General features: G+C 28.8%; 6 protein-coding genes across 6 annotated transcripts; 3 read left to right on the top strand and 3 right to left on the bottom strand.

The window, feature by feature from the left end:
• The first annotated feature begins 251 nt into the window (after positions 1 to 251).
• LOC134836980 (calpain-C) lies at positions 252 to 14779 on the top strand. The gene is made up of 8 exons (XM_063852280.1): positions 252 to 306; positions 11384 to 11918; positions 12349 to 13103; positions 13664 to 14015; positions 14077 to 14188; positions 14246 to 14436; positions 14496 to 14569; positions 14627 to 14779. The coding sequence occupies exons 2-8, from the start codon at positions 11455 to 11457 to the stop codon at positions 14710 to 14712; spliced, it is 2034 nt and encodes a 677-aa protein (XP_063708350.1). The 5' UTR covers positions 252 to 306; positions 11384 to 11454; the 3' UTR covers positions 14713 to 14779.
• LOC134837344 (glycosyltransferase 25 family member-like) lies at positions 14746 to 16588 on the bottom strand. Its single transcript, XM_063852715.1, has 4 exons — positions 16068 to 16588; positions 15767 to 16008; positions 15522 to 15708; positions 14746 to 15465 (listed from the first exon to the last, which is right to left on the bottom strand). Exons 1-4 carry the CDS (start codon positions 16586 to 16588, stop codon positions 14796 to 14798), a joined length of 1620 nt encoding a protein of 539 aa, XP_063708785.1. The 3' UTR covers positions 14746 to 14795.
• A 777-nt stretch (positions 16589 to 17365) lies between these two features.
• LOC134837342 (glycosyltransferase 25 family member-like) lies at positions 17366 to 19368 on the top strand. Its single transcript, XM_063852714.1, has 5 exons — positions 17366 to 17559; positions 17616 to 17844; positions 17905 to 18452; positions 18509 to 19230; positions 19316 to 19368. Exons 1-5 carry the CDS (start codon positions 17366 to 17368, stop codon positions 19366 to 19368), a joined length of 1746 nt encoding a protein of 581 aa, XP_063708784.1.
• A 641-nt stretch (positions 19369 to 20009) lies between these two features.
• LOC134836837 (glycosyltransferase 25 family member) lies at positions 20010 to 22268 on the bottom strand. The gene is made up of 4 exons (XM_063852078.1): positions 21965 to 22268; positions 21674 to 21902; positions 21420 to 21619; positions 20010 to 21365 (listed from the first exon to the last, which is right to left on the bottom strand). Exons 1-4 carry the CDS (start codon positions 22138 to 22140, stop codon positions 20171 to 20173), a joined length of 1800 nt encoding a protein of 599 aa, XP_063708148.1. The 5' UTR covers positions 22141 to 22268; the 3' UTR covers positions 20010 to 20170.
• Positions 22269 to 22742: 474 nt separating this feature from the next.
• On the top strand, positions 22743 to 23507 carry LOC134837419 (uncharacterized protein C16orf52 homolog A). The gene is made up of 2 exons (XM_063852797.1): positions 22743 to 22933; positions 23003 to 23507. Exons 1-2 carry the CDS (start codon positions 22834 to 22836, stop codon positions 23401 to 23403), a joined length of 501 nt encoding a protein of 166 aa, XP_063708867.1. The 5' UTR covers positions 22743 to 22833; the 3' UTR covers positions 23404 to 23507.
• LOC134837430 (H/ACA ribonucleoprotein complex subunit 2-like protein) lies at positions 23468 to 24195 on the bottom strand. The gene is made up of 2 exons (XM_063852808.1): positions 23937 to 24195; positions 23468 to 23878 (listed from the first exon to the last, which is right to left on the bottom strand). The coding sequence occupies exons 1-2, from the start codon at positions 24106 to 24108 to the stop codon at positions 23574 to 23576; spliced, it is 477 nt and encodes a 158-aa protein (XP_063708878.1). The 5' UTR covers positions 24109 to 24195; the 3' UTR covers positions 23468 to 23573.
• Positions 24196 to 24736: the final 541 nt, after the last annotated feature.

Genomic DNA, 24736 nt, shown 5'->3' with positions numbered 1-24736 from the left:
AATTATTATTATTATATACATAAATTCATACTTAGTTGTGAAAAAATACTAGAAAAAAAATAAAAATAATTATTATCATAGAGAACACTCCTCGCCTCGCTCACACTAACTGGATTAAGTTTCCAGCTTTTTTATTATTATTATTATTCTAGTAATCATATTTTTCTCCATAATAACAATTATGTTTACTATACATTGACAGACAGACAACTACAACGATTTTTTTTTTTTAAAGTTACTTACCAGTTATACGGAACGAAAACGGAAGATTGTCGTCGTCCCCTGCTGGAACTTAATACCTTAATTGTGAGTATTTTTCTTCTTCTTTCTCTTTTTGGAGGCTGTCATGTTGTGTAATAATAATAAAAATAATTGTTAATATTATCTGGCGTATATGAAGAAATAAAAGATGAACGACGCAGATAAGAAAGCGAGAGAAAAATCATCATTAGTGTTATGAGTCTGTTACAGTCTCGGTCAAGATAATATTTTTTTTCTGTTAAAAAAATATAAAAAATATATGATAAAGAGAAAGGTTTGCAATGAAAGGCGTGGAATGACACTTAAATCGTTATAGACTTAGGCCAAGTTCTAATTGATTCAATTAAGCTCTTTTATTATTATGTTTCATATTTTATTATTTTCTTGTAAAAAAATGCTAGAAGCATCTTCTTGTCTCATTAAAAAAAAAACATTAATAAACATAACTTCCGTCAGTAATTTAACAACCCATTTTTGGTATATTTCCTTTGAATTTCAATTAATAACGGCACCTTACCAAAAAAAAATTACCCTAAAATTATATTGTTTACTTTTAATTTACACAATAAACATTCAATTCATGTTCTATCAACTTCAAATTTTAATGAAAAAAAAACTGACACCCAAAAACTAGCTAAGCTCCTACATAGCTGATGTCATTTCCATTCATTTTTTGGCAATGCCACGTCAGTCCCGTTTCTAAGCCGTGCATTCATTGATATTTCCGAGGGTCATTGATTCTTTTCTTGCCCGCTTGTCGATATACAGAAATGACATCAAAACGTGTTGCGTGCAAAAATTAACGAAAAATAATAAAAAAAAAACGAAAAAAAAATAACGTTGAGTATGTAACCAAATCAAGAAGAAAGTGTTGGCGAAAAATATGTGAAAATTAAGCGAATGTTAACAGAGCGCAGGTATGTGCGGCAGGTATGCGTGTTGTGGAGTAGACAGTAAATAAATGATGAAACCAGTTATGAAAGTGCGAGGCATTTGGTCAATAAATAATGAAGGTCATTTACTTCTGAACAATTTTTTTTTTGTTTTTTTTATTTTTTTGGCTTGAAAGAAATGAAAATTAATTGGAATTTTTTCAGAAGAAATTTATTGATATTTGGTGAATTTTTGAAAAAATATTTAAAATTAATTAAAACTTTTTCAGAGAAAATTTTGTAAATTTAAAAAAATATATTGAAAATATTTTTTTAAAATTTTTTGATTAAAAATGAACATTGATTGGGATTTATTTTAAAGAAATTTAATTATTTATCGATCATTTTATAGAAAATATGTAAAATATTTTTTTTTTGTATTTATTATTTTTTTTTAGATAAAAAAATGAAAATTTATTTGAATTTTTTTTTAGAAAAAAATTATCGATAATTGGTGAATTTTTTAAAAAAAATATTTAAAATTATTTTTTCCGCGTTAAAAAATTGAAATTAATTAAAATTAGATTAAAATTAATTTTTTTAAGAAAAAATTTATCGATAATTGGTAAATTTAAAAAAAATTTAGAATTAAATTTTTTTTTGAAAATTAATTGACATTTTAGTTAAAAAATTAAAATTAAAATTGTTTTTTTTTTTTATTTTGAAGAAATTTACCTAATTTAATAAAATTTTTTTAATCGATATTCGTTAATTTTTTTTTAAAAATTAAAAAAAAATTTTTACGTGAAAATATCTTTCATCAAATGCTTAAACATCCACTCAACCTAACAACTCGAGGCTAAGTGTGCTTAGAAGTCGTTGAAAAATCACACATTCTTTCATTTATTTTTTTTTATTTTTATTTTCTCGCAACAAACACCAGAAAAATACATAAAAAATTTTATAACGCACGATAATCTTACGTTATCTGTTTATTATGCTTGAGGAAAGAAGAGTCATCCATTGTTATGTCTCGCGATATATTTGTTAGAAGAACAAAAAAAAAATCTACACAAAACGATAAAATAAAAGAGGTGAGTGAATATTTATGTCTAAAATTATAAAAAAGTACAGTTTGTCGCAGTTTGTGTATGCACGAGCAACTCGGCGGACGATAAGGTCATGAGCATGACTTAACTCTACCTGAACTTTTTTTTTTTGCGTGTTTGTCTATAATATTTTGTATAAAGATATTTTTTATAAGACAGCTACAAAATTTTATCTTCTGAAGACGCATGCAACCAAAGTAAATATTTTTATTGTACATCTTTAAAAATTTTTTAAGGTTAAGTATTTTTTGTCTTATCTTAACATTAATAACAGAAAATATTTCTTTTCTTTTATAAATAAAAAAAAAAATAAAAATCACTCGAGGCAAGATGCAAAAGTCTGATAAACGAGGAAGAAAGTGGCAATTTTATATCAAAAAGTTCCATCGTGATAATTTTTTTGTATTTTTGTACAAAGAAATATTTCTTCTGGTGGTGCAAAAACCTCAATCATTCAATTTATTTAAATATCACCTCGTGTTTTATGCTTTAGAAAGGTTACTTTTGATCGATAGATCGACATTAGCATGAATGATTAGATTTCAAAAGAAATAATTTATTTATCTGATGCAAAACACCGTACGAAAATTGCAAGAGAATTGATTTTATTGTTTGTTGCGTCATTTATAGCTGACGGAAAATATATAATGGTTCTTATTGTGCAGCAGCATATCTGATTGGATATCTGTAAAAGTGAGTGGCGAAGTCAATCAGATGTTTCGTTTTTTTTCCTCTTCTTCTTGTCTTGTACGTTCATCTTAAGAATGCTTTTTTTTTTCGAAATAAAATAAAAGTAAATATTTACCGTTAGTCATAAAAAGAAACAAAAAAAAAATACTCAACCTTTTTTTTTAATTGTAAAAAAAAAATTAAAATTTCATCAAAACCAAAAAAAAAAGTAGTGCGCTTTTGATGATTGATTGCCCATTAAATTCATCTTGTTTTTTTTTTGTTTAACAATTCACCTCACAAACACAATAACTCCAATTGTTCTTCAATTGTTATCTCCTATTTTTCTATTACAACAGTCCATAATTGCCGACAGGTTACACCAAAGCGCAGTCATTTCATTTAGAAAAAAAAACTAGAGAGAGAAAAAAAAATCAATTACATCATCATCACCTAAAGAAAAATGTTTTAAAATTCAGAAGTTAATTTAGTTGCAGCGTAACGTTTTTCTCCTTCTTTGTGTATCTTCCTTTGTGGGTTTATCTGTCTAAGCAACAGTAGCTTTGAAGTTACTAAAAAATTAGTTATTTTCTGAACAATGAAAGACTCACGTCAAAAAAATAAAAAAATATGAATTTTAATCATGTTATGAATAACTCTCTCATCTTTTTTTATGATCACATTTCGAGAAAAAAAAACATCTGTAACTTATTGTTTGCTACTATTTCATAATCGCAGGTTGCATCTGTGCAAGTTCTTACGTCACTGAATGAGTTGAAAATTTGGCAGAGGTGTAGCTACTTTTTGAATTTTAAGTGCAAAAAAATTTAAATTGTTTTTAAATAATTTATTAATTTTTTTTTGACTTTTAATAAAAAAAAAATTACTTTATTTTTAAAAAAATATGTTTAGGTATTTAAAAAAATATATATTTTTATTAAAAAAATATATTTATTAAAAAAAATATTTTTTTATTTTAAAAACTTTCCATTACCTAATTCCATTTCAGTTCATATAATTATTTATTTAATATAGAAATCTAAATAAAAATTATTTTTTGACATTTTTGGCAAAAAAAAAATATTTTTAATCTTTTCAATTCTTTGAAATAATATTTTTAAAATCATTTTTTTTCGTAAAATTATTTTTAAATGATAAAATAGAAAAATAAAATAAAATAATTAAATAGATTTTTCTTAAAATATTTTAAAGTATTCGATTTTTTTTTATTTTTTTTTCTGACATTTAAAGTCATAAATTATTTTAATATTTTTTAAGTCCTCAAAAAATTTTTTTAATTATTTTCTGACATTTTTGGTAATAAATTTATTTTTTAATATTTCTACAAAACAATCTTCATACAAAAATAAAAAAAAAAATTTTTTAAACATTTTTTGAACTAAATTAATTTTTTAAATGGTAAAACCTAATTTTTTTTTAATAAAATTTTTTTATTATTTTTGCATTTTTTTTTTTATTTTTTATGTCAACATCTCTGCCATTATATGACATCATTACACCCAAAGATGACTTTTACAAACAAAAAATCATAATAATAATTAAAATTTTAGCTTCCTGTCTACCAAACTATCATTAAACAAAACTCTAAAATTATGTATAATTCGTTAAAATTGTTTAATTGACGGGTTATAAAATTCTATTCTTTAAACAAAAAAAAAAATCATTTAATTTAAAAGCTATTGTCACATTTCGTACTCTCGGCGACCTTGTCTAGAATTTCGCTTTTTTTCCCATAACTCCAAAAACAATCATTTTTAATGTATTTTCGTCGTCTATTGTCTCGCCCAGATGAATGAAAGTTGTTATTTTTTTGTGCGGTTACGAACTATTTCTTTTTAATTTTTTACATGACACTTTGTGCGAACGCATTGTTGGCCACATTAATAGTGCATGTAGTGAACGTGAGTTATGAGCGATTCAGATAATTGAAAATAATATGTCGCGTTGAAACTTTCGCGCAATAGTTTCAAACAAACAACGGATTGTAATAATAACAATCATATTAATAAAGATTTGCAAGTGAAATTTTATTATTTTTCATCAAGAGAGTCATTTTACTGCAAATGTTATTATTTTTTATGAAGATCATGGTTAATTTAATTAAAGAGTCGTTAACGTTTTAGCTACACGTAATTTTCTTGTTGGCATTTAAGATAAAAATAATAATATTGTTATTATGTTTGAATAAATTATGTCTATTAATTATTCAATAAAAATGCAGAAAATCGAGTTATGATAATAAACTTTTCCTTTTCTGACCATCATCGTGAAGTTTTCCTCATACGTGCGAGATCAAATGCGTCAATGACCCTTGATCGGTAAAAAATAATCGCTAAGAGGCGTATTGATCAGCTTAAGTTTAATCGACCTTACAATGTCAACTAACCAACCAAAGCGACAAATATTTAAATTTTACACGAAACAAAGTTCAATATCATCAAGATTAAGTTTGTTTTGCCATTCAAACGGAACGTGCAATCAATTGTCACTTGTGAGAAATTTGTTGTTATATTCTGCCTATGTGGCCATGGCATTAACTCGAACCTGTTACTCAAGCAAGTTATCATAATATTAATAATAAATAAATAAATACACAACTTTTAACATAATTTCATTCCATTTTTCAAAGTGAAAGTTATTCACTCGTGTAGTTTTTTTACTTGCGGTGCGGTGTGCTGGTCGCAAACATAAATATTATTAAATACACTTGAGACTTTTGAAAATCTTGTGAGACGATACAACATTGATTAGCTGTACGCCAAGTTATCTTGCATGATATAAAATAAAAAAAAATAAAAACAAGGCATGTGGCTTGAATGATATTGATAGCAAACATAATTGAAAAGAAAATCAAATCATGAGAAACAAGAAAAAAATATCACTTTTTCGAGTATCATTCGTTTGTTTGTTCAATTGATACAATTGTATGTTAAGGTAATTCAGTAGTTCCCTTACTTTGTATTTTTTTAGCTTTTTAAAAAAATCAGATACATGAAAAAAAAAAACATTCAAAGAGTGCTAAAAACATAAATAAATGAACAACTATTTTTCCGCTCTTTGATTCAAATTTACAAACAACGAGTTTGTGCTCGAATTAAAATAAAAACCGTGATATTGATGAGAAAAAAATTTTTTATAAGATTTTTATTTATTTATCAAAAAGTGACGGAAAGAGATCAATTCGTATCGGATGCTGTTAATAATTTCCTGTCTTCATGAAGTGTGAGTAATTTACGCAGTTTTCGTGATTTTTATAGCGGTAATGGTTAAGATTCAGCGAGGTCGGGTCATATAGTTGTTTTATTCATCTTTTGAATTTTATTATTTTTTTTAATACAATTTTTTTTAATTACTTTATTATAAAATAAACAGTTTCCTCCAATATTCTTTAATTTTAAATTAAAAATTTTATTTTAAAAAATAATTTAAAAAAAAGTTTAATTAATCAATTTTTATTTTTGTTTAAATGTCTACCAATATACATATATATTTTTTTAAAATTTAATTAAATTTAAACTTAAAATATTATTTTTCAGTTTCTTTTTTTACTTTTTTCTAATTTTAAATAATTTAAACAAAAAATTAGTTAATAAAATATTCTCTTAAATTCAATATTTTTAAAATTTTTTACTAAAGTAAATAAAATTATAATTTTAATAAAATATTTTTTTTATAATATATTTTTTTAATTTAATTAAAAATGAATTAAAATATAAGAATTTTTATTTTAAATTATAAATATTTATGCAAAAAAATAAAAATAGTTTTGTTTAAAATTTTAATCATAGTTAATAATATTATATTTTTAAAAAAATTATTTATTTTTAATTAAAAAAACTAAATTTATTTTTTTATTTTTTGTTTTAAAATTTTAATAAAAAATTAATAAATTAATCTAAAATTATCAATATTTAAAATATTTTTCAATAAATTTTATTTTTTTTTAATTTTAATTAATTAAAATAAATTATTATAAATTTATAAAAATTTAAATTAAATTTTATTTAATTTTAAAATTATATTTAAATTTTTTTTAAAATATTTTTACTTTTAAAATATATTTTTACATTATTTTATCGATTTTTTAAAGTATATGTTGAAAAATGAGTCATGTAGTAAATATCATTTCACTTTCTCAATTTTAACATTACATTAAACTTCAACACCAACAAGTGCTATCAGTTTCAATATTTACAATTTTTATGCTAACAAAGATGATATGGCTTCGAAAAAAAAATCAACAACAAAACTAATGAAATTATCACTCTCTTTTTTATGTAATTTATCACGCAACACCAGATAAAAATTATTTTATTTCAAATATTTACTTTTATGCTTTTACGTGATTATGGTTTCTTTACCTACGGAGTTTTTCCATGAAAATTGAAAGTTTTTTTTGATGTTGCTTCATTGGTGATATTAATTACTTTTACTCTCTTTTTCTGTTTACGTGTTAATTTGTTAGCATCTCTAACTAGCTGAGCTAAACTTACTTTGTTGCTGCTTTTGAACGAATCGAATTTTATGATTTTATTTTATTTCTTTGTACGTTCAGGCGTAAGAAAATTTATTGCAATAAATTTTGTGATTTTTGCCTTTTATGGGATGTTGAAGTTGTTCTACCTACTGAACGTTATAAAAATTAGCATAGATGCAAATCATGTGACATAAGGAATAATTGTTTACAACTAGATCTGGTTGTTTGAGATATTTAGCCACAAAAAAAGTATTTTTGCTAAAATACCCTGCGGAAAGGTCCAATGACCGTTTTTAATGGTGTTCGCAGAAGTTCATGTGTGTCATGCAATGTCGTGTCATTCCACCTTGACCACGTTTCACTCATTAAATGTAAAAAAAATAACATAAAAGTAGCCATAATTGAAAAAAAAATGTTCAACCTTGACTTTGGTTTTTTTTTATTTACGGTGCAATATTATTTAATGGATTTGTAATAAATAATTTTTTGAATGCGTTTTCTAGTGTTTTTTTTTATTGAATAAATATTTCGCGATCTTGTTGAATCTATAAAGTTGTCGAGACATGCAGTGGTGGGCGAGGTGTTTGATGAATGTTCTGCTTTGGGTTTTTTTTTTATTGAAATATTAACAAGAAGGACATTACTTTTAAGACAGAGAATGTAAACGTTTTCATGGCCTTTGTTGCCATTATAATAATAAAACTAATGAAGAGATGGAACAAAAGCGGCACGACTACCGTAACATTCTTAAACAAGTTTTTGATGAAAAAAATTCCCTTCCTACACTAGTTATTGTTAAAAATTCAAATTTACTGCGAGAAATTAAATTGAAAGTCATCATCGGCATATTTAATCAACTAAAGTTCATTCTCTAAAAAAATATCTAATTCTCTTCAAACACAACGGAGGAGTGTGCGTTACATTGTAAGATAAATAATGAAATAAAAAAGATACTTTAATGCATAATTTATACAATAATAACAACAAAAAACAACAATAGCTCAGAGATAACGTTTCTTAAGTAATAGGTTTGGCGCATTCCTTTCACGCACACAATGTAACATAATACTGCATTCTTTCATCAGTCAATTTAAGTGTGCGACGAAAAAAAAGCGAGAATATATCATCAGTAAATAAAAAAGGTCAATGTTGTAGGAATTATTATTACTTATTATGTCGCTGTGTCGATGATATTCTTTGGTGACAATGACTTTCGTCGTTTGTTATTGTCATCCCACAAAATATTCAAAAGAATATTTTTTTTAATGGAAAGATGGAATTCGATTTTTTCGGCAGTTTTGGAGGTTCTAAATTTGGAACTTGCTGAAAGCTCGAGGTTTTTTTTTAAATTTATCGATTTTTTATTACAATTTTTTTTTCATAAAATATTTTTAAAAAAATATTTTTCAAGAAAATTTGACTATGAAAAATTTTCAATATTAAGAACTTAATTTTAAAATTGAAAAAAAAAAATTTTTTTTTAATGTTTTTTTTTTTATTTTAAATAATAAATTTTTAATTTTTTTAATTAAAATTATAAAAAATTTTTTTTTGAAGAAATTTCGCCGATTTTTTTTTAAAATAATGAATTGTCGTCAAAAAAGAATTTATTTTAATTTTATTTTAAAAATGTTAATTTTTCTGTTAAAAATGATTTAAATATTAATAAATTTGGCCTGTTATTAATTTTTGAATAAAATGACATTAAATTAATTTTAATTCTAATTAATTTTATTTAAAAAATATTGATTTTAAGTACTTGTATAAGTAAATAGAAATGTCAATAAAAATTTTACAAAAGTAGATCTTGACATTAAATCATCAATTCCAGTATTTTTGTTAATTTTTTTACAAAACTTTTCAGATTTTGACAGAATTTTAATAAAATATCGAATAAAATGATTTCGGAGAATAAATTTATCGATTCAAACCATAAACAATAATTTTATCGAAGAAATCTGTAACAAAAAATTCTGAAAAAAAATCTTCATTAAGCCTTCTTTAAAGTTTTTTACAGCTAAAATCTCTAAATTCCCGTTATTCTTTACCTAAAATAATAAAAACACGTGACTTTTGAACTTTTCTAGTTTCAACATGCACTCACCGAGTCATTAAATCTTGGGATAAGAGATAATACCTGATGATAAATGCACTTCTCTCCTCAACGCGTCATTACGATATGTGGTTACGACGATCATATCTTTTGCCGTTGATGGGTGTGTGACACTGACAAGTTGCTCAGATTTTCGTTTTGCGTAGGAATTTTTTACGATTTCTCGCGGTTGTCGTCTAACATCATCGAGGAAGCTTCAACATTTAAATATAATCCGCATTTACTATTAAAAATCAATCATTCGAATTGATTCGATTGTTTGAAAATTTTTAGTTTCATTTTACGTTTCCTCGTCCAATTCTCAAGGTTCGTAAATCTGCGTAGTACCAACCAACCTAAGAGAATGTAAAATATCGATTTCATTATTTTTTTTCTGAGTAACGTTTAATTTATAACAAAAAAATTTATTTAGATATTCATTGTTGGGAGACAATCAAAAAATTAAAGTAACAAGCTTGTAACGCTAAATTGTGTCTCATAAATGAATAAGAGATGTAAGATGAGAAAAAACCCAATTACCTAAATGAGCATACGTTTGAATGTATGAAATTAAGTAATTTTAAAGGTATTTTTGTGACATCATTAGCGTTCATGTGGCAATTGTGGCATGTAACAAAAGTGGGATTCAATGCATCACGACCTCACCTTAGTAAATTATTTTTTAGCGAAACGCTGTCCTGTAGGTAGGTCACCCATCTGAACGCCCATTTTGAGATGCGTGCAAAACAAAGAAAGGCGACTAAATTTAATTAATTGACTTTGCATCTAACAATTTTTAAAATTTTTTTTAAATAATAAAAAAAATATTTAAATTAAAAATTTAAATAAAATAAAAATAATAAATTAATTAAATAAATTTAAATTAATTTAATAAATTTAAATAAATTAAATTAATAAAAATTTTCATGTTATTTTTATATTTTTTTCACCAAAAATCTATGATTTTTTGCATAAAATAATTTTTTATTTTTATTATTAATAATTTCAAGCCAAAATAAGAGTTCTTGAAAAATTCAAGTAAAGTCATGTGACTTAATTTTTTTTTTCATATAAATTTTAACATTTAATTTTTTTTAAAGTAAGTATAGTAAATTTTGTTAAGTTTTTATGTAAAATAAAATTTTTCAAGATTTTTTAATGAATAAAATTTCAAAACTTTCCTTGTTTTACTAAAAATTTAAATTTTTTGCCTTAAATTTTTTCATCAAAAATCAGACAATTTGACAAAAATCAAGGGGAATACTAACAAAAAGTCAAATAATTAAATTTATTCGCCTAACAAAGAGAGATTCTTAAAAATTTACATCTTCTGACCTATCTTGACAATACTCTTGCAAACACTTCCCACGTACCAACTACTTCAGCAACGTGTGTCTCTAACATGATGCGTTAATTCTTTTTTCCTGTTCAACCGTTGTTTGTAGTGTTACATGCTCACAGCAATTATCTTTCGGATTTCCATGTCGTGGTGTCTTGTTGATGTTGCAATCACTGAAAGCATGTTATTTCATGCTACGAAGAAAAAAAAATCTGATGCACACAGTAGCATCATTTGTCTACCCGCCTTCTGTAAATAAAGTACCATTTAACTTTAACAGACACAAAAAAACGAGAAAAAAATAAATACCAGAAAGGTCACACGTTTTATGGTCAACTCCTTCAGATATGCGTGCTAATTGAAAATCAAACACAGCATGTTATTAAGTCTCTTTATGTCTGTCGAGGCGAGTAATTCGTCGCGATGGACTGAATAAGAACGATCCCACATGTTATTTGTCAATTTAATAGCCATCATCATTCCCTCTAATTAGTTGTGTAAACCGATAATTGATCAAATTCTTCAATTTTTTTCCCATTCCAGACACTTTTTTCAACTGGAACATGTCCAGCGCCTAATTTCGTTGCATCATCGACACTAATGCCAACGCCAAGATGACATCGAGCTACGAGAGAATAAAGTCAGAGTGCAAACGGAAGAACACTCTGTGGGAAGATCCGGATTTTCCGGCGATTCAAACTTCAGTTTTTTACCATCAAACGCCGCCTTTTACGTTCCAGTGGAAGCGCCCGCACGAAATTACCGCAAGTCCCGTCTTTGTGAACGATGCGAATGCTCAATTTGACATCAGTCCCGGCAAAATGGGAGACAGGTGGCTCGTTTCGTGTCTCGGAGTGCTTTACCTGTCGAAGGGATTGTTTTATCGAGTAGTGCCGGCAGATCAGTGCTTCGAGAATCCGTATTATGGCGTTTTTCGTTTTCGTCTTTGGTGGTGCGGAGAATGGGTAGAGGTGTTAGTTGATGATCGACTGCCGACAATCAATGGGAAATTGGCTTTTTTGCAGTCTACCAACACAAATTCGTTCTGGCCGGGGCTATTGGAGAAGGCGTATGCGAAGTAAGTATTGAAAATTGATGATAAAAAAGTCGAAAATATTTTTAATTTCCTTTTTCTTAACTTTTTTCTTTAATTTTTCAAAAAAATATCAAGAATCGAATATTCAAAAATTTGAAAATCTATAATTTTTGGTACATTTTTGACCAATTTTGAAAAATAAATTTAAGAAAAAAATTTAATTTCTGTCTAAATAATTTTTAAATGAATTTTTTTTTCTAATTTTCAAAATTTTAGTAAAAAATGTTCAATTTTGAAATTATTTTCTCTTAATTTTTGAAATTTATGCTGAATTATTTAGAAAAATTTGAAAAATTGCTACTTTTTATTCTATTTGATACTCGATTTTTGATATTTTCCTTCAGAAAATTTGTGAAATCCAAAATATTTTTGACTTTCATTGAAAATTATTTTTAATAAATAAATTTTTTAGGTTACACGGATCATACGAAGCCCTAAAGTACGGCACCTTATTAGATGGCTTGGCAGACTTGACGGGCGGCATCACAGAAAGCATCGCCATCAAACAAGACACGACAATTATTCGACCTCCTTTGCTACATTCACTGCTAGATACAACGAGCATCATCACCTGCACCGTCAATAACGGCTTAAATACTCAACTGCGACATCAAATGGAGAAATTAGCGAACGGCATAAATGTCGGCACAAATTACCGACTTTGCTCGTTAGATAAGGCTGAGACACTCATGGGTGATACAGTGCAACTAGTCCGTTTGCGGGATCCTTTTGCCGTGGTGAATTTTGGCACAGCAACGAGTGGCTTTACCGGCGATTGGTCCAATTTCAGTAATTCGTGGGATCGGGTGTCAATTCAGGAACGCGATCGACTACTTGGGCAATTGGATGTCGGGGAATTTTGGATCTCATTCATGGAATTGACGCAAACTTTTACGCATCTCGAGTGCGTGCACTTGGACTCGGATACGGCAAGAGACGAGCCTTCGTTGTCAGACAAGAATCGGAAGTGGTTAATGCGATTGTATCAAGGAGCATGGAAACGTGGAGTAACGGGCGGCGGATGTCGTAATAATCCGGATTCGTTTCATATTAATCCGCAGCTGCAACTGTTTCTCACGGAAAAGGAAGATGTCATCATTTCACTCAATCAACATAGTGTGATGGAACCAAAAGTCATTGGATTTACGCTCTATAATCTAAATAATGGTAAGAAAATTTAACTTTAAATCTAAAAATTTTGATCGATGTTTTATAAAATTTAAAGAAACAAAAATTTTTTGAAAATTTTTTAGTGAAAAAATAAATTGATGCATTTTTATTAAAAATTTATTTTAAAATTAATATTTATTAAAATAAAATATTAAAAAAAAATAATTTTAAAATTAATTAATTTATTTTAATTTTATTTTTTAATTAGATTTTTTAAAGCAAAAAAATAAATTTTAATGTTCAAATTTTTTTTTTAAATTAAAATTTTTAAATTTTTTAAAAAAAAATTTTAAAAGAAAAATTTCGTTTTTTAAATAATTTTTATTTTTTTTTAATTTATTTTTTAAAATTTTGCTTATTTCTGCTAATAAATTTAAAATATGTAAAAAATTAATTTTTTTTGAAAATTTAAAAATTTTTTTTTGTAGATTTTTTACCAAAATTCTTTTTTTCTTAAAAATTTTTTAAAAAAATATTTTAAATATTTGTATTGTGACAAAACTAGAGTTTAATTTGAGCAAATTGATTTAAAAAATTAATAAATTTCAATTTTTCAGTTCAAAACAAAGTCACCGAATGCCTACCAAAAAGTTTCTTCAAAAAGCACAAAAGTCTCGTCAACTCACAGTACACCAACTCCCGTCAAATCAGCCATAGATGCACTCTGGAAGCCGGTCGATACTTGATTATGGCAACAACATTCGAACCAGCCGAGGAATCGGCATTTAGCGTAAGAGTCCTCGGAACGACAATCCGTTTAGCTTTATTGGAGACCCAAACGATGCTCTTGCTCGATCCGTTTCCATCACTCAATGTCTCACAAAAACTCCAACCAGACTCCCCAAATAACAATCAAACGGGAACAGCGCAGTATGAACCAGTTTTCATGCAATTAGCTGATGATCACAAGTAAATTTTCCTTAAAAAAAATTAAATCGAATTTTTATTAATTTTTTTTTTTAATTTTTAGGACAATAAATTGCTTTGACTTACAAGAACTACTGGAAGCATGTCTCCCAAACGACTATATCCGATCATGTGCCAGCCTTGATGTTTGTCGTCAAGTCGTTTGTCTGATGGATGTGAGTTTTTTAATAATTTTTCTTGTAAATTTTATTAAATTTCATCAAAAATTGTAGAAAACCAATCGGGCTCGAATAAATTTCAACGACTTCAAAATGTTCATGGTTAATTTGAAGACCTGGCAGAGCGTTTTTAAGATGCATACTAAAGAAAAAGCTGGAATTCTTAAAGCTGAGCGGTTCCGTGACGCTTTATATGACGTAGGCTTCCAACTAAGTACTGATATTTTGTCCACACTCATTTTAAGGTGAACTAAATTTACAATTTTTTGTCGAATTTGTTTATAAAAAATGTTTTTTTTTGTAGATACATGAGACGCGATGGAACAATGCGACTAGCTGACTTCGTATCTGCCATATTACATCTAACAATGGCCTTTGGTGAGTCCCTGATTCAATTTTTAAAAGATTTTTTTAACAAAAAATATTTTTTCGCAGAGGTCTTCAAACTGAAGGACACAACACAAGAAGGTGCTATCAAATTAGGGTTAAACGAGTGGATAAAATCCGTGTTAATGTGCTAATTACTTATCCGAATCTTACTTGTAAAGTATTTTTATTGCATATTTTTTAAAAAATTAAATAAAGAATTTGTTAACAACCGACTTCAGTCTTTCAATGTCTCGGCAAGCGACGGATAAACGTGCCATGCCACAAGATTTCTCTCGGAAAATGCCTCATTCCAAGTCTTGTTTGGATGTTTATTCGCCATTATTGGCAGAAATTCTTGAACAGGCACCATTTTACTCAAAGGACTCGCGTTCAAGAGCTTTTTAGCTCCTTCCAGAGTCAAGCAATAAGCAGTTGTTGAAGGTGAGTAAGCAGTTTCATACAAATTTTTCGTGCCATCTACTCGAAGCTCATCTCCTCCTATCCATTTACGCGTAAAATAGAGCAAATCCCAATTTTTTCCGGTATTTTTGGCTTCATCAACAGCTTTTAAAACATTTTTCTTGAAATCAGGCTTGAAACGAACGTCATCTTCCATCACAAGGACCAAGTTGAGGGACTTTTTGACCATTTTTTGCCAAATTTCATGATGACTGAGGAACCAACGGATCTCAAATAATGTCATGGGACGTTTTTCAACGGGATGTTTATAGTCGGGTAGTTGAGAAATTCCATGTTCTTCGATAAATTGAAGGGTTAAGCTCTTTTCATCGATTAATGGGACACGTTGAACACTTAAACCCATAAATCGTGAGAGAAGTTCAAATCGGTTTTTGAGGTCAGTGTCGTGATTTACGACAAAAATGCGATCCATTCCAAGAGTGTCACTAAAATTCATGAAAAATGCTTAAAAAAGTCAAAATTTTTAATAAACTGAACTTACGGCTTTGGATAAGTCATGAAATTTTTGAAACATTCCTTGACATCAACAGTTTTAGTTGCACTTTTGTCCAAGATTTCGACCAAAACGTTCACCAAACTTTGCTTTTCCTTCTCGAGAGTGTCTTTAGGAGCAAGAGGATGCAAGACAAAGCCATAAAAGTGGTCATTTGCGACATAAATTGGAACATCTGTAAATATTTTGAATGAATTTATGTAAATTTATCAAATCCAAAGCCTTCAACTTACTTGCTTGTTTGGCTGAAACACTAAAAATCACATCAGGATCCAATACTCCTTCATAATAAAAGCCTTTTTTGTTGTTCAAAGTATTTAAAACTTTTTTATCGAACGTCAAACCATCTGAATTGAGCAAATTTAAGTTCACGAGAACAACATTCGAGACTCCGTCAACCTTGAAATGTCCTTTTTTGTCGTAATTTTGAATTTCTTTATCCAATATTTTTTCATTTTCCGGTCCAAGTTCAGTCCTGTACATAAATTTTCATTAAATTTTTGATAAAAATCTAAAATATTTAAAAATACTTACCAAAAGTTCGTATATTCCTTCTCCGTAGTCGACACCATCGGAGCTACAACTGCCAAATCCAAAGCAATCAAATTTTTTAAGACATCCGGATTTGACAGCAAAACATCCGCATCAAGAAACAAAACAAAGTCATACCAATTTTTTCTTGCAAAATTCAGAGCTTCTTCTTTCATGTTTATCACATGAGTCAATCTCTCATAAGGCCAATCTGACTCGGATTTTTCGGTGCGTCTTTTGTCGTTCACCAATTTGTACTTTTTGTTGACTGTGTGATAAGCACTTTGAGTTGTATTGAGCCACGCGTCAATAATTTGCACAGAATTGTCAACATTGTGATCGGAGCGAATGAATAATCCAAGACGATTTTTCGGATAATTTAAATTTTCGACAAATGAAAGGGTATATGGAAGGACATGAGCTTTATTTCGAACGAGAATTGAGATTAAAACAGCAGGAGATTCCCTTTCTTGTGCTTTTATGGCAATTACGATGCCGAAAAGAACGAAAACCGCTACTTTCATGATAACGACTGACGATAAGATAAGTGACAAGCTTCAAAAGTAGTATAAAAGTCAGTTTTTAGTGCAAAAAGCTACTGACCAACGGTGTTTTGAAAACATTTTTTTCAAGGTCATTTGGAGACATTGTGCGAGGTCTCGTGAAATACTTTTGTTTTGTGTTTTGATAAGAATTTTTTTTAACAAAATTTCATTAAAAATGAGACTTGAGCGCATTTTTTGATGATTATTTTTTAATTTTTTTTTACTTTCACAAAAAATTTTCAGAAAATTATTTTAGTTAATATTTTTAATTTGTTAGACTCTTAATTAAAAAAAAATAATTTTTTTTAGAAATTTTAATAAATAAAAATATTTTTATTAAAAAATATTTAAATTCAATAAATATTAAAATTATTAAAAATATTAAAATTAATTTTTTTTAAATTAAATATTTATTTAAATTTTTTGATTATTTTTTTTAATTTTTTGAATTAAAAATTTTAAATTAATTAAATTTAAAATTTTTAAATATATTTTTTTCAAAAAAATAAAAATAACGAAACATTAATCAACCATATCAGAATGTTTTTGCGTCAAATTAAACAAGCTGTTGTTTAAAAAAATAATAAAACAACGAAAAATAATGTTTGTTCACACTGAAATTTCTCGACAAAATTCATTCTTTTTTCAGGTGTCAATTAGAAAAAACGTCTAGATGTTTCATATTAAGTTCAACTATGCGACTTTGACTTGTTTAGTTTAATTTTGAAAACGCGACGTGAAAATATTGAATTAATTATGAAAAAATTATTGAAATTTTTGATTGTTTTTGTCACAATCAACTCAATTTATTGTGATAATAGCTTAGAAACACAGAAAAAAGATCCTTCGTTACTGATTGTTACCTTAATTCGGAATAAAGCTCACACTTTGCCTTATTTCTTCAGTTATTTAGAGCATCAGGATTATGCTAAAGATAGAATTTCTCTATGGTGAGTAACAAAATTAATAAAAATTTCAAAATTTAATTAATTTTTGTAAATTTCAGGTTCAAATCAGACCACAACGAAGACGACAGTATTAAAATAACAGAAGCTTGGATCAATTCTACGAGTCATTTGTATCACAACGTCCAATTTTATCAAGAAGGCGCTCCCAGAAGACGTAAAACTGAGAATAATTTGTATCATTGGTCGGATGAGCGGTACTTGGATATCATAAAAATGAAAGAAGAAGCTTTCGATCATGGCAGAAAAATTTTAGCGGACTATATTATGGTAAAATTTTCTAAAATTTAATTTTTTTCATAATTTTTTATCATTTTAAACGTCTTTTAGTTCTTAGATGCTGATGTTTTCCTCACAAACCCTTCAACATTAAAGACTTTGATCAATTTAAACCTTCCTGTAGTCGCTCCCTTGATGAAAACTGAAAGCCTTTACGCTAATTTCTGGGGAGGAATGCGTGAAAATTACTTTTACAAGCGCACTGATGAGTACATGAAGATCAAAAAGTACGAAAAAGTTGGAGAAACGAAGGTGCCATTAGTTAACGCGGTTATTTTGATCGATTTGAACAATCCAAAGAGCAAATATTTAACACACGATAAGGTAAAATTAATTTCTTACGACATAAATGGCAGTGGGCAGTACAACGGACCATTTGACGATATGATTTTGCTCGCCAAATCCGCGGATTATGCTGGATTGGGAATGTACATCTCAAATAGTCACAATTATGGGTACATGATGGCACCAATTGAGCATGACTCGACATTTTACGTCGATAAGGCACAGTTAACGAACGTTTTGGGAATGATAGTTAACGATTTGGGGGAGTTACGAGTTGTCGACAGCATGAAGGATTACTTGCCGAAAGTGAGAAAGTAAGTTTTTTTCATTAAAAATTTAACTAAAATTTAACAAAAAAATATTTTTTTAGGACAAAAATGGGATTATCAAAGATTTTCGTGATAAATCTCGAACGTCGCAAGGAAAAATATTTAAAATTAAAGAAATTAGCTGACATAATTGGTCTTGAAATTGAACGTTTCGTCGCTGTCGATGGAGATACCTTGACCACAGATCATTTATTCGACGAAGGAATCCGTCTTATCCCGGAATACGAAAACATGTTCGAGAAACGCCCGATGCGATTAGGTGAAATTGGTTGTTTTCTCAGTCATTACAAGATTTGGGAGCATATTGTTGACTACGGGCTCGATGAAGTCCTAATTTTAGAAGATGACGTCGTTTTTCAGCATTATTTCACGCAAATGACCGAAGCAGCGTTGACTGAAGTGCGAAGTTTGATCAAAGATTATGATTTGTTGTATCTCGGAAGAAGTCCGTTAGGCAAAGATGGACCAAGTATCAAAGGATCAAAGTTACTGAGAGAACCGGGAGCATCTCTGACACTTTCGGGATATATTTTAACGTTTGAAGGAGCTCGAAAATTAATCAACACTGAACCGTTGAAGAAAATGATTCCAGTGGATGAATTTGTGGGAATTATGTATGACAAGCACACGAATGAGTTTTATAAGAAATATTTTCCGAAACGACATTTGAATGTGTATGCGATGGATCCGCCGATTGTGTCGGTGCCAGAAAAGGGAAATAATGGATGGATTTCTGACACGGAAAATTCGAAGGAAATTGAAGGTAAATTTTTTGAATTTTTTTTTGTTTAAAATTTTTTTTTTAATTTAAAAAAAATAATTTTAATGAAATTTTTAATTATTTTTAGACATTGAAAAACTTTACGTGGAAGTAGAATCTAAGAAGAAGGACGAGCTGTGAATGTTAAAAAGACAAAACTAAGACTGAAAATTGCCTCTTAAGACTTTTTGCTGTCGACTTATTTATTTATGAAATAAATTTATTAAAATGTTAAAAAAATGTAATTGTATTTTTTTTTTTAATTTAACTAAAATTTTCTAAAGAAAAAAAATATATAAAAAAAATATTATTAAAAATATTATAAATAAATTCAAACTTAAAAAAATTATTGAATTTTAACCAAAATATTTTTTTGAATTATTTTTTAATAAAACTTAAATTTGTTCAAAAATGAAAGTTTAAAAATTTTGAGTCTTTGATTCTGTTGATGTTCCAAATTAATTTAAAAACATTTTTTTAATTTTATTTTGAATAAAATTTTTATTTGAATAGCATTTTTTTATTTGTCATTTTAAGAAAAAAAAAATTAAAAAAATTTTAACCTTTTTTTAATTCATTTTTTATCATTTAAAATCTTAGAATTCAAAATTTATTTTTTTTTTTCAAATATTTTAAAAATTTTAAAGCTATAAATTGATAAACTTTCAACAAAATTAAGAAAATTTATTAAAATTTAGAAAATTTTAAACTGAGTTCTGAGAAAATACAAAATTTTTCAGAAAAAAACTAAAATTTTATTTTTTTTATATTTTATTGTTCATTGGCTTAAATCTTTATTGCAACATTTATTGTCATTTATGACTACAAAAATCCTCATATGCAAAAGTAAGTCTCGGTCATTTTTAAGAATTTTTAATACTTTGAGAGCTAACTATTTATTTTTTTTGGTCCCTAAATATGGCAAGCTGTTTTCCTACGAGATTCACAGTTCAGTTCTTTGGTGTTCAGCATTCAGTTCTTGATGCGAAAAAATAGATTTGGAATCCGAAATGACGGCGGGCTCCAGATTGTTCGCGTTTTCATCGGATTTTGCATTCGTGACTTTGATTGTCAATGATTGTTCCGTGTCGGAGATGTATCCCTCGTCTCCAGTGTAATGTGTCGGGAAGAGAAGCAGCGGCGCCGTACTCCAAGCTACCAAGTCTCGTGGGTTGAATTGCGACTTGTAACGTTCTTTGGGATGATGATTGAACATTATTGGAAGATATTCGTCAACGGGCACCATTTTCTTTTGCGGTTCTTGTGCCAAGAGCTTTTGCGCACCTTTCAGAGTCAAAACGTATCCCAAAGTCCAGTAACTGTACCCAACTTCGACTAAATTCGTTGTGCCAGGTATGTAACGTTCATCTTTGTGACTCAAAGCTTTTCTACCGAAATAAAGTAAATCAAAAGTTTTGCCGGATTTTCTTGCTTGAGCTAAAATATTTGTGACACGCGTTCTAAAATAAGGTTCAAACTTGACGTCATCTTCTAAAATCAACACTAACTCGAGTTTTTCTTCCACCATTTTCTTCCAAATCAAATAATGGCTCATGAAACATCCAATTTCGCCATAAGTCATGGGGCGATCGTGATACGGATCAACAAATCCCGGCATAAATTCGATTCCCTGCTGTTTGATCCATTCTTCGTTCATTTGTTTGCCATCAATTGCCGCAAAATGCTCAACTTCCAATCCAAGCAGATCGAAATTCTTTTCCATCTTTTTACGACGTTCATCCCGACGCACCAAATTCACCATGAAAATTTTTGAGAACTCGAGACGATCTTTTTTTGGGAACTCAATAAACTCGCGCATGCTGGAAACTATGCTAATGTCTCCCAATTCGTTCACAATCGATAACAAGACATCAGTCAACTTTTCCTTATCTTTTGCCATGGTCTCGTCACCCTCGAGTGGCACCGTGATATGCCCAAATTGCTTCTTATTCGAAATATACATCGGAACATGCGATAAATTGGCAGAAACAGCAAAAGTGATGATGTCATCGTTGGGTCCTGTGTACTCCTGATTCGAATTTGCGAGCATTTTATTCAAATTCGGCTTATTAAAAGTGAGAGAATCGATTTTCGCAAGTCTCATATCCAGCAAAACCGCAGAATGGATCATTGGAACACTAAAAATTAACCTTTTTAGTACAAATTTTATCCAAAAATTGAACTTAACTTACACAAACTCTCCCATTTTCTCGTATTTCATAATTTCCGTGTACTCTTCCGTGCGAACGTAGTAATATTTTGGCGTCATTCCGCCCCAGAAGTTGCTGTACAACGACTCTGACTGCAACAACGGACCCACAATCGGCAATTTCAGCGACGTCAAGTACCTCAAAGTGCTCGGTTCGGTTAGAATTACATCAGCATCGAGGAACTAAAAGCAAAAAATTACAATTTCTTCGTAAATGTCACCAAAAAAATCACTTACAAATATGTAATCGGCCCACATGACCTTTGCCTTGTATAGTGCTTCCTCTTTCAGTCTTATCACATCGTTGAATCGTTCATTTGACCAATCGTGGAACGAATTTTCCGACGCTCGGCGCTTCGGTTGCACGCTAAATTGGTAGTCGACGGAGTGATACAAGTCCCGAGTTGTGTTCAACCAAGCATCGATGATTTGCAGGGAATTATCTTCGTTGTGATCTGATCGAATCCTGAAAAAAAAAATTTTTTTTGTGAGAAATCTTGTGAAAATTCGATAAAAATCAAGGCTTACCATAGCGAAATCCGATCCTTGGGATAGTCTAAGCTCTCGAGATAGGAAAAGAAATATGGCAAGATATGCGCTTTGTTTCTAATCAAAATGGCAATTAGAACAGTCGACTCTTTCTTGTCGACATTGTAACCGGAAACACATATGGCTGATAAAAATACCAAAAACGCAACTCGCATTGTGATTTTTTGAGTATTTTTGGCTAATTTTGATCTAATTATGGCTCTTTTTGAAGTACACTTGGTGCTAAATTCACATTTTTCGAGGAATATTTATTTATTTATTTCCCTCAATGAAACTCGGTTTGTTTATCAATGAATCGTGCACATATGTGACTGTATAATGAATGAATTTTGTATGTACCATATGCTGGAATGAAGATGTCAAAATGTTCTAAAATGATTATTTTTAAGATTTTCTTTGAATTTTTGTGAGTTGAAGTTTTTTGAATTAAAAGAATTAATTTTTTATGAATTTAAAATTAAATTTTAATTTTTTTAATGACTTTTGTATGAAAAATTATCTCAAAAAATTACAATTTTTGTGTTTTTTATTCAAATTTTTTGTTTTAAAAATTAATTAAAAAATATTTTTTCCTTATTTTTGCTCCTGAAAATTATTTTTAATTAATTTTTAGGCTTCAAATATGTTAAATTATTTTTAAATCATTTTAAATCCTCAAATTCAAGAAAAAAATTAAAATTTATTAATTTAATGAATGAATTTTTTCCAACGTATTTTTACATCTGTTCCATTTCAAACCAATTCATGAAACGTCAAATCACGAAAAAGCAAAATGGTTCTTTTGTTTACAAATTTTGCGAAAAATTAATTAAAAATCCCAGAAATCCGACTGATTTTACTGCGTAAAAATGGAAAAATTGACGCTAATTAGCGCCACACTCTTCTTAGCTGCTGATGTTTTCGCCATTATTGCTCTGGCAATGCCCGATTGGATAGTTGATGTTGGAGGTGCGTAATTTCAAATTGTTTATTTTCCTCATTAGACCCTTTTTCAACTCAAATTCTTGTTTTTTCCAGGTGAAACACGTCTCGGACTCATGTGGAGTTGCTTTCAGCTGTATAATCGCCCCCAAGTTTGCTACACGCCCGAATTGCAAATCGAATGGTTGATCGCTCTCATATGTATCTTCGTCGGATGCATTTGTGTCACGACCACAATCATCCTTTTAGCATCCAGCAATTGGGACCGACATGTCATAACGTATGCCCGATGGGTCGGTTTCACGGCAATGGTTCTTTTTTGCTTTGCTGCCGTCATTTTCCCACTCGGATTTCACGTCGACGAAATTGGCGGACTACCATATCAACTTCCCAACAGCTACAGCGTCGGAATCTCGTACATAATGTTCGTGCTGGCATTGTGGATTACCGTCATCTCGGAATTATTTGCGGGAAAAGTTTGTCTTCCGCACTTTTGAATTAAATTTTCGCTCAAAATTTTAATTTTTAAGGATATTTTTGTATAAAAAAAAACGTACTGAATTGTTTTAAATTCTTATATTTGTAGGATATAAGTCGCTATTATCAAATTAGGTGTAATAAAAAATATTGTAATCAATGACTTAAAAATCTAAAGTGGTCCGTCTTCTTACAAAGGCGTTGGCAACGTTTGAATTTCCGCTCGCAGCTCGTCATACAGATCTTTGTACTCGCCATGTTCACGGATCAGCATTGCCACGGAACCACGTTTGACCCCCATAGCGACTCCGAGATCCTTTCGACTGGGCGTAAAGCAGTAGGGAATGGCTTTTTCCTCGCACACAGCCGGCAAGTGACACATGATATCGATGGGAGTCACGTCGCCAGCGAAAATAACGAGACCCGTTTCGCCTTTTCGCAAACGAGTTTGTACATCTTTCAAGCCATTTCTTAAATAAGACTTTTGTTTGGCAGCTAAATGAAAGGAAAATTATTATTTTCAATCAAAAAATCATAAAAATTGAATTCTTACCTTTTTTAATCAACTTGTAAATACGCTTGGTTAGTTTCTTGGAAGCCAGCGGTGCGGCAATCTTACAAACGTTCTTGACTTTTTCCTCGTACGTATCTTCCTCCTTGATTTCCGGCTCTTCTTTCACGCTGACGACACTTTCGTCCAACTTTTCCTTCTTTACTTTGCCCATGTTGTGCTTTAAATTGATGCAAAAATGCCTTTTTCCAAACTAAAAATCGTGTTTGTTTTTAATGTCCTCCTCGTGGATACTCAATGACACATGTGAGGCAAGTGCAACTTCAAAAAATGTTTTACATTATCGCCCCCCTAATTTTTTCAAAAATCTAAGATGGGAATAATGGAATGAATGATCGTGGAAAAACATAGAAAATTGACTTAAAAACATTAAATATTTGTCAAAATCTATAATTTTTGTTATATTTTGTAATTTTTGAAAGATTTTGATAAATTTTTACCAAAATATTTTAAAATTTAAATTTAAATACAATTTGTCAAAAATTTTGAAATTTTAAAAAGAGCAGTTTTTCATCGAGAATTTTTAGAAAATTTGAAGTTTTAGATGAATTTCTCAAAAATTTTTAAAATAAAAAAATTATTGAATTTTTGAAAACTTAAAAATTTGTTCAAAAATTGATAAAAAGATCTTTTAAAATTGAATAATTTAAATCATAAATAAAGCTCCTTAAAAATACTGAAAAAGATGAAAAATTGTTAATATTTTCTTTTCCGTTTCCATTATTCATTACTTCCCCCTCCCTAATTTTTGGTCCAAAATAATTTTACTTGCCTAATTGTAT

The sequence above is a fragment of the Culicoides brevitarsis genome, chromosome 1, assembly GCF_036172545.1.
Source record: "Culicoides brevitarsis isolate CSIRO-B50_1 chromosome 1, AGI_CSIRO_Cbre_v1, whole genome shotgun sequence".
In the NCBI taxonomy this organism is placed as follows: domain Eukaryota; kingdom Metazoa; phylum Arthropoda; class Insecta; order Diptera; family Ceratopogonidae; genus Culicoides; species Culicoides brevitarsis.
This window is presented reverse-complemented; position numbering and strand designations above follow the sequence as displayed.

What these genes read in the sequence shown, in the direction of transcription:
- LOC134837344 (XM_063852715.1), bottom strand. Translation starts at nt 16,588, where the DNA reads ATGAAAGTAGCGGTTTTCGTTCTTTTCGGCATCGTAATTGCCATAAAA. An exon ending in AAGGAATATACGAACTTTTG is followed by an intron (nt 16,009 to 16,067) that starts GTAAGTATTTTT and finishes ATTTATGTACAG; the next exon opens with GACTGAACTTGGACCGGAAA. An exon ending in TGTTTCAGCCAAACAAGCAA is followed by an intron (nt 15,709 to 15,766) that starts GTAAGTTGAAGG and finishes AAATATTTACAG; the next exon opens with ATGTTCCAATTTATGTCGCA.
- LOC134836837 (XM_063852078.1), bottom strand. Translation starts at nt 22,140, where the DNA reads ATGCGAGTTGCGTTTTTGGTATTTTTATCAGCCATATGTGTTTCCGGT. An exon ending in AAGGATCGGATTTCGCTATG is followed by an intron (nt 21,903 to 21,964) that starts GTAAGCCTTGAT and finishes TTTTTTTTTCAG; the next exon opens with GATTCGATCAGATCACAACG. An exon ending in GAGAAAATGGGAGAGTTTGT is followed by an intron (nt 21,366 to 21,419) that starts GTAAGTTAAGTT and finishes GTTAATTTTTAG; the next exon opens with TGTTCCAATGATCCATTCTG.
- LOC134837342 (XM_063852714.1), top strand. Translation starts at nt 17,366, where the DNA reads ATGAAAAAATTATTGAAATTTTTGATTGTTTTTGTCACAATCAACTCA. An exon ending in AAAGATAGAATTTCTCTATG is followed by an intron (nt 17,560 to 17,615) that starts GTGAGTAACAAA and finishes TGTAAATTTCAG; the next exon opens with GTTCAAATCAGACCACAACG. An exon ending in TTTTAGCGGACTATATTATG is followed by an intron (nt 17,845 to 17,904) that starts GTAAAATTTTCT and finishes AACGTCTTTTAG; the next exon opens with TTCTTAGATGCTGATGTTTT.
- LOC134836980 (XM_063852280.1), top strand. Translation starts at nt 11,455, where the DNA reads ATGACATCGAGCTACGAGAGAATAAAGTCAGAGTGCAAACGGAAGAAC. An exon ending in CAATTAGCTGATGATCACAA is followed by an intron (nt 14,016 to 14,076) that starts GTAAATTTTCCT and finishes TTTAATTTTTAG; the next exon opens with GACAATAAATTGCTTTGACT. An exon ending in ACATCTAACAATGGCCTTTG is followed by an intron (nt 14,570 to 14,626) that starts GTGAGTCCCTGA and finishes ATTTTTTCGCAG; the next exon opens with AGGTCTTCAAACTGAAGGAC.
- LOC134837430 (XM_063852808.1), bottom strand. Translation starts at nt 24,108, where the DNA reads ATGGGCAAAGTAAAGAAGGAAAAGTTGGACGAAAGTGTCGTCAGCGTG. An exon ending in TTACAAGTTGATTAAAAAAG is followed by an intron (nt 23,879 to 23,936) that starts GTAAGAATTCAA and finishes CCTTTCATTTAG; the next exon opens with CTGCCAAACAAAAGTCTTAT.
- LOC134837419 (XM_063852797.1), top strand. Translation starts at nt 22,834, where the DNA reads ATGGAAAAATTGACGCTAATTAGCGCCACACTCTTCTTAGCTGCTGAT. An exon ending in TTGGATAGTTGATGTTGGAG is followed by an intron (nt 22,934 to 23,002) that starts GTGCGTAATTTC and finishes TGTTTTTTCCAG; the next exon opens with GTGAAACACGTCTCGGACTC.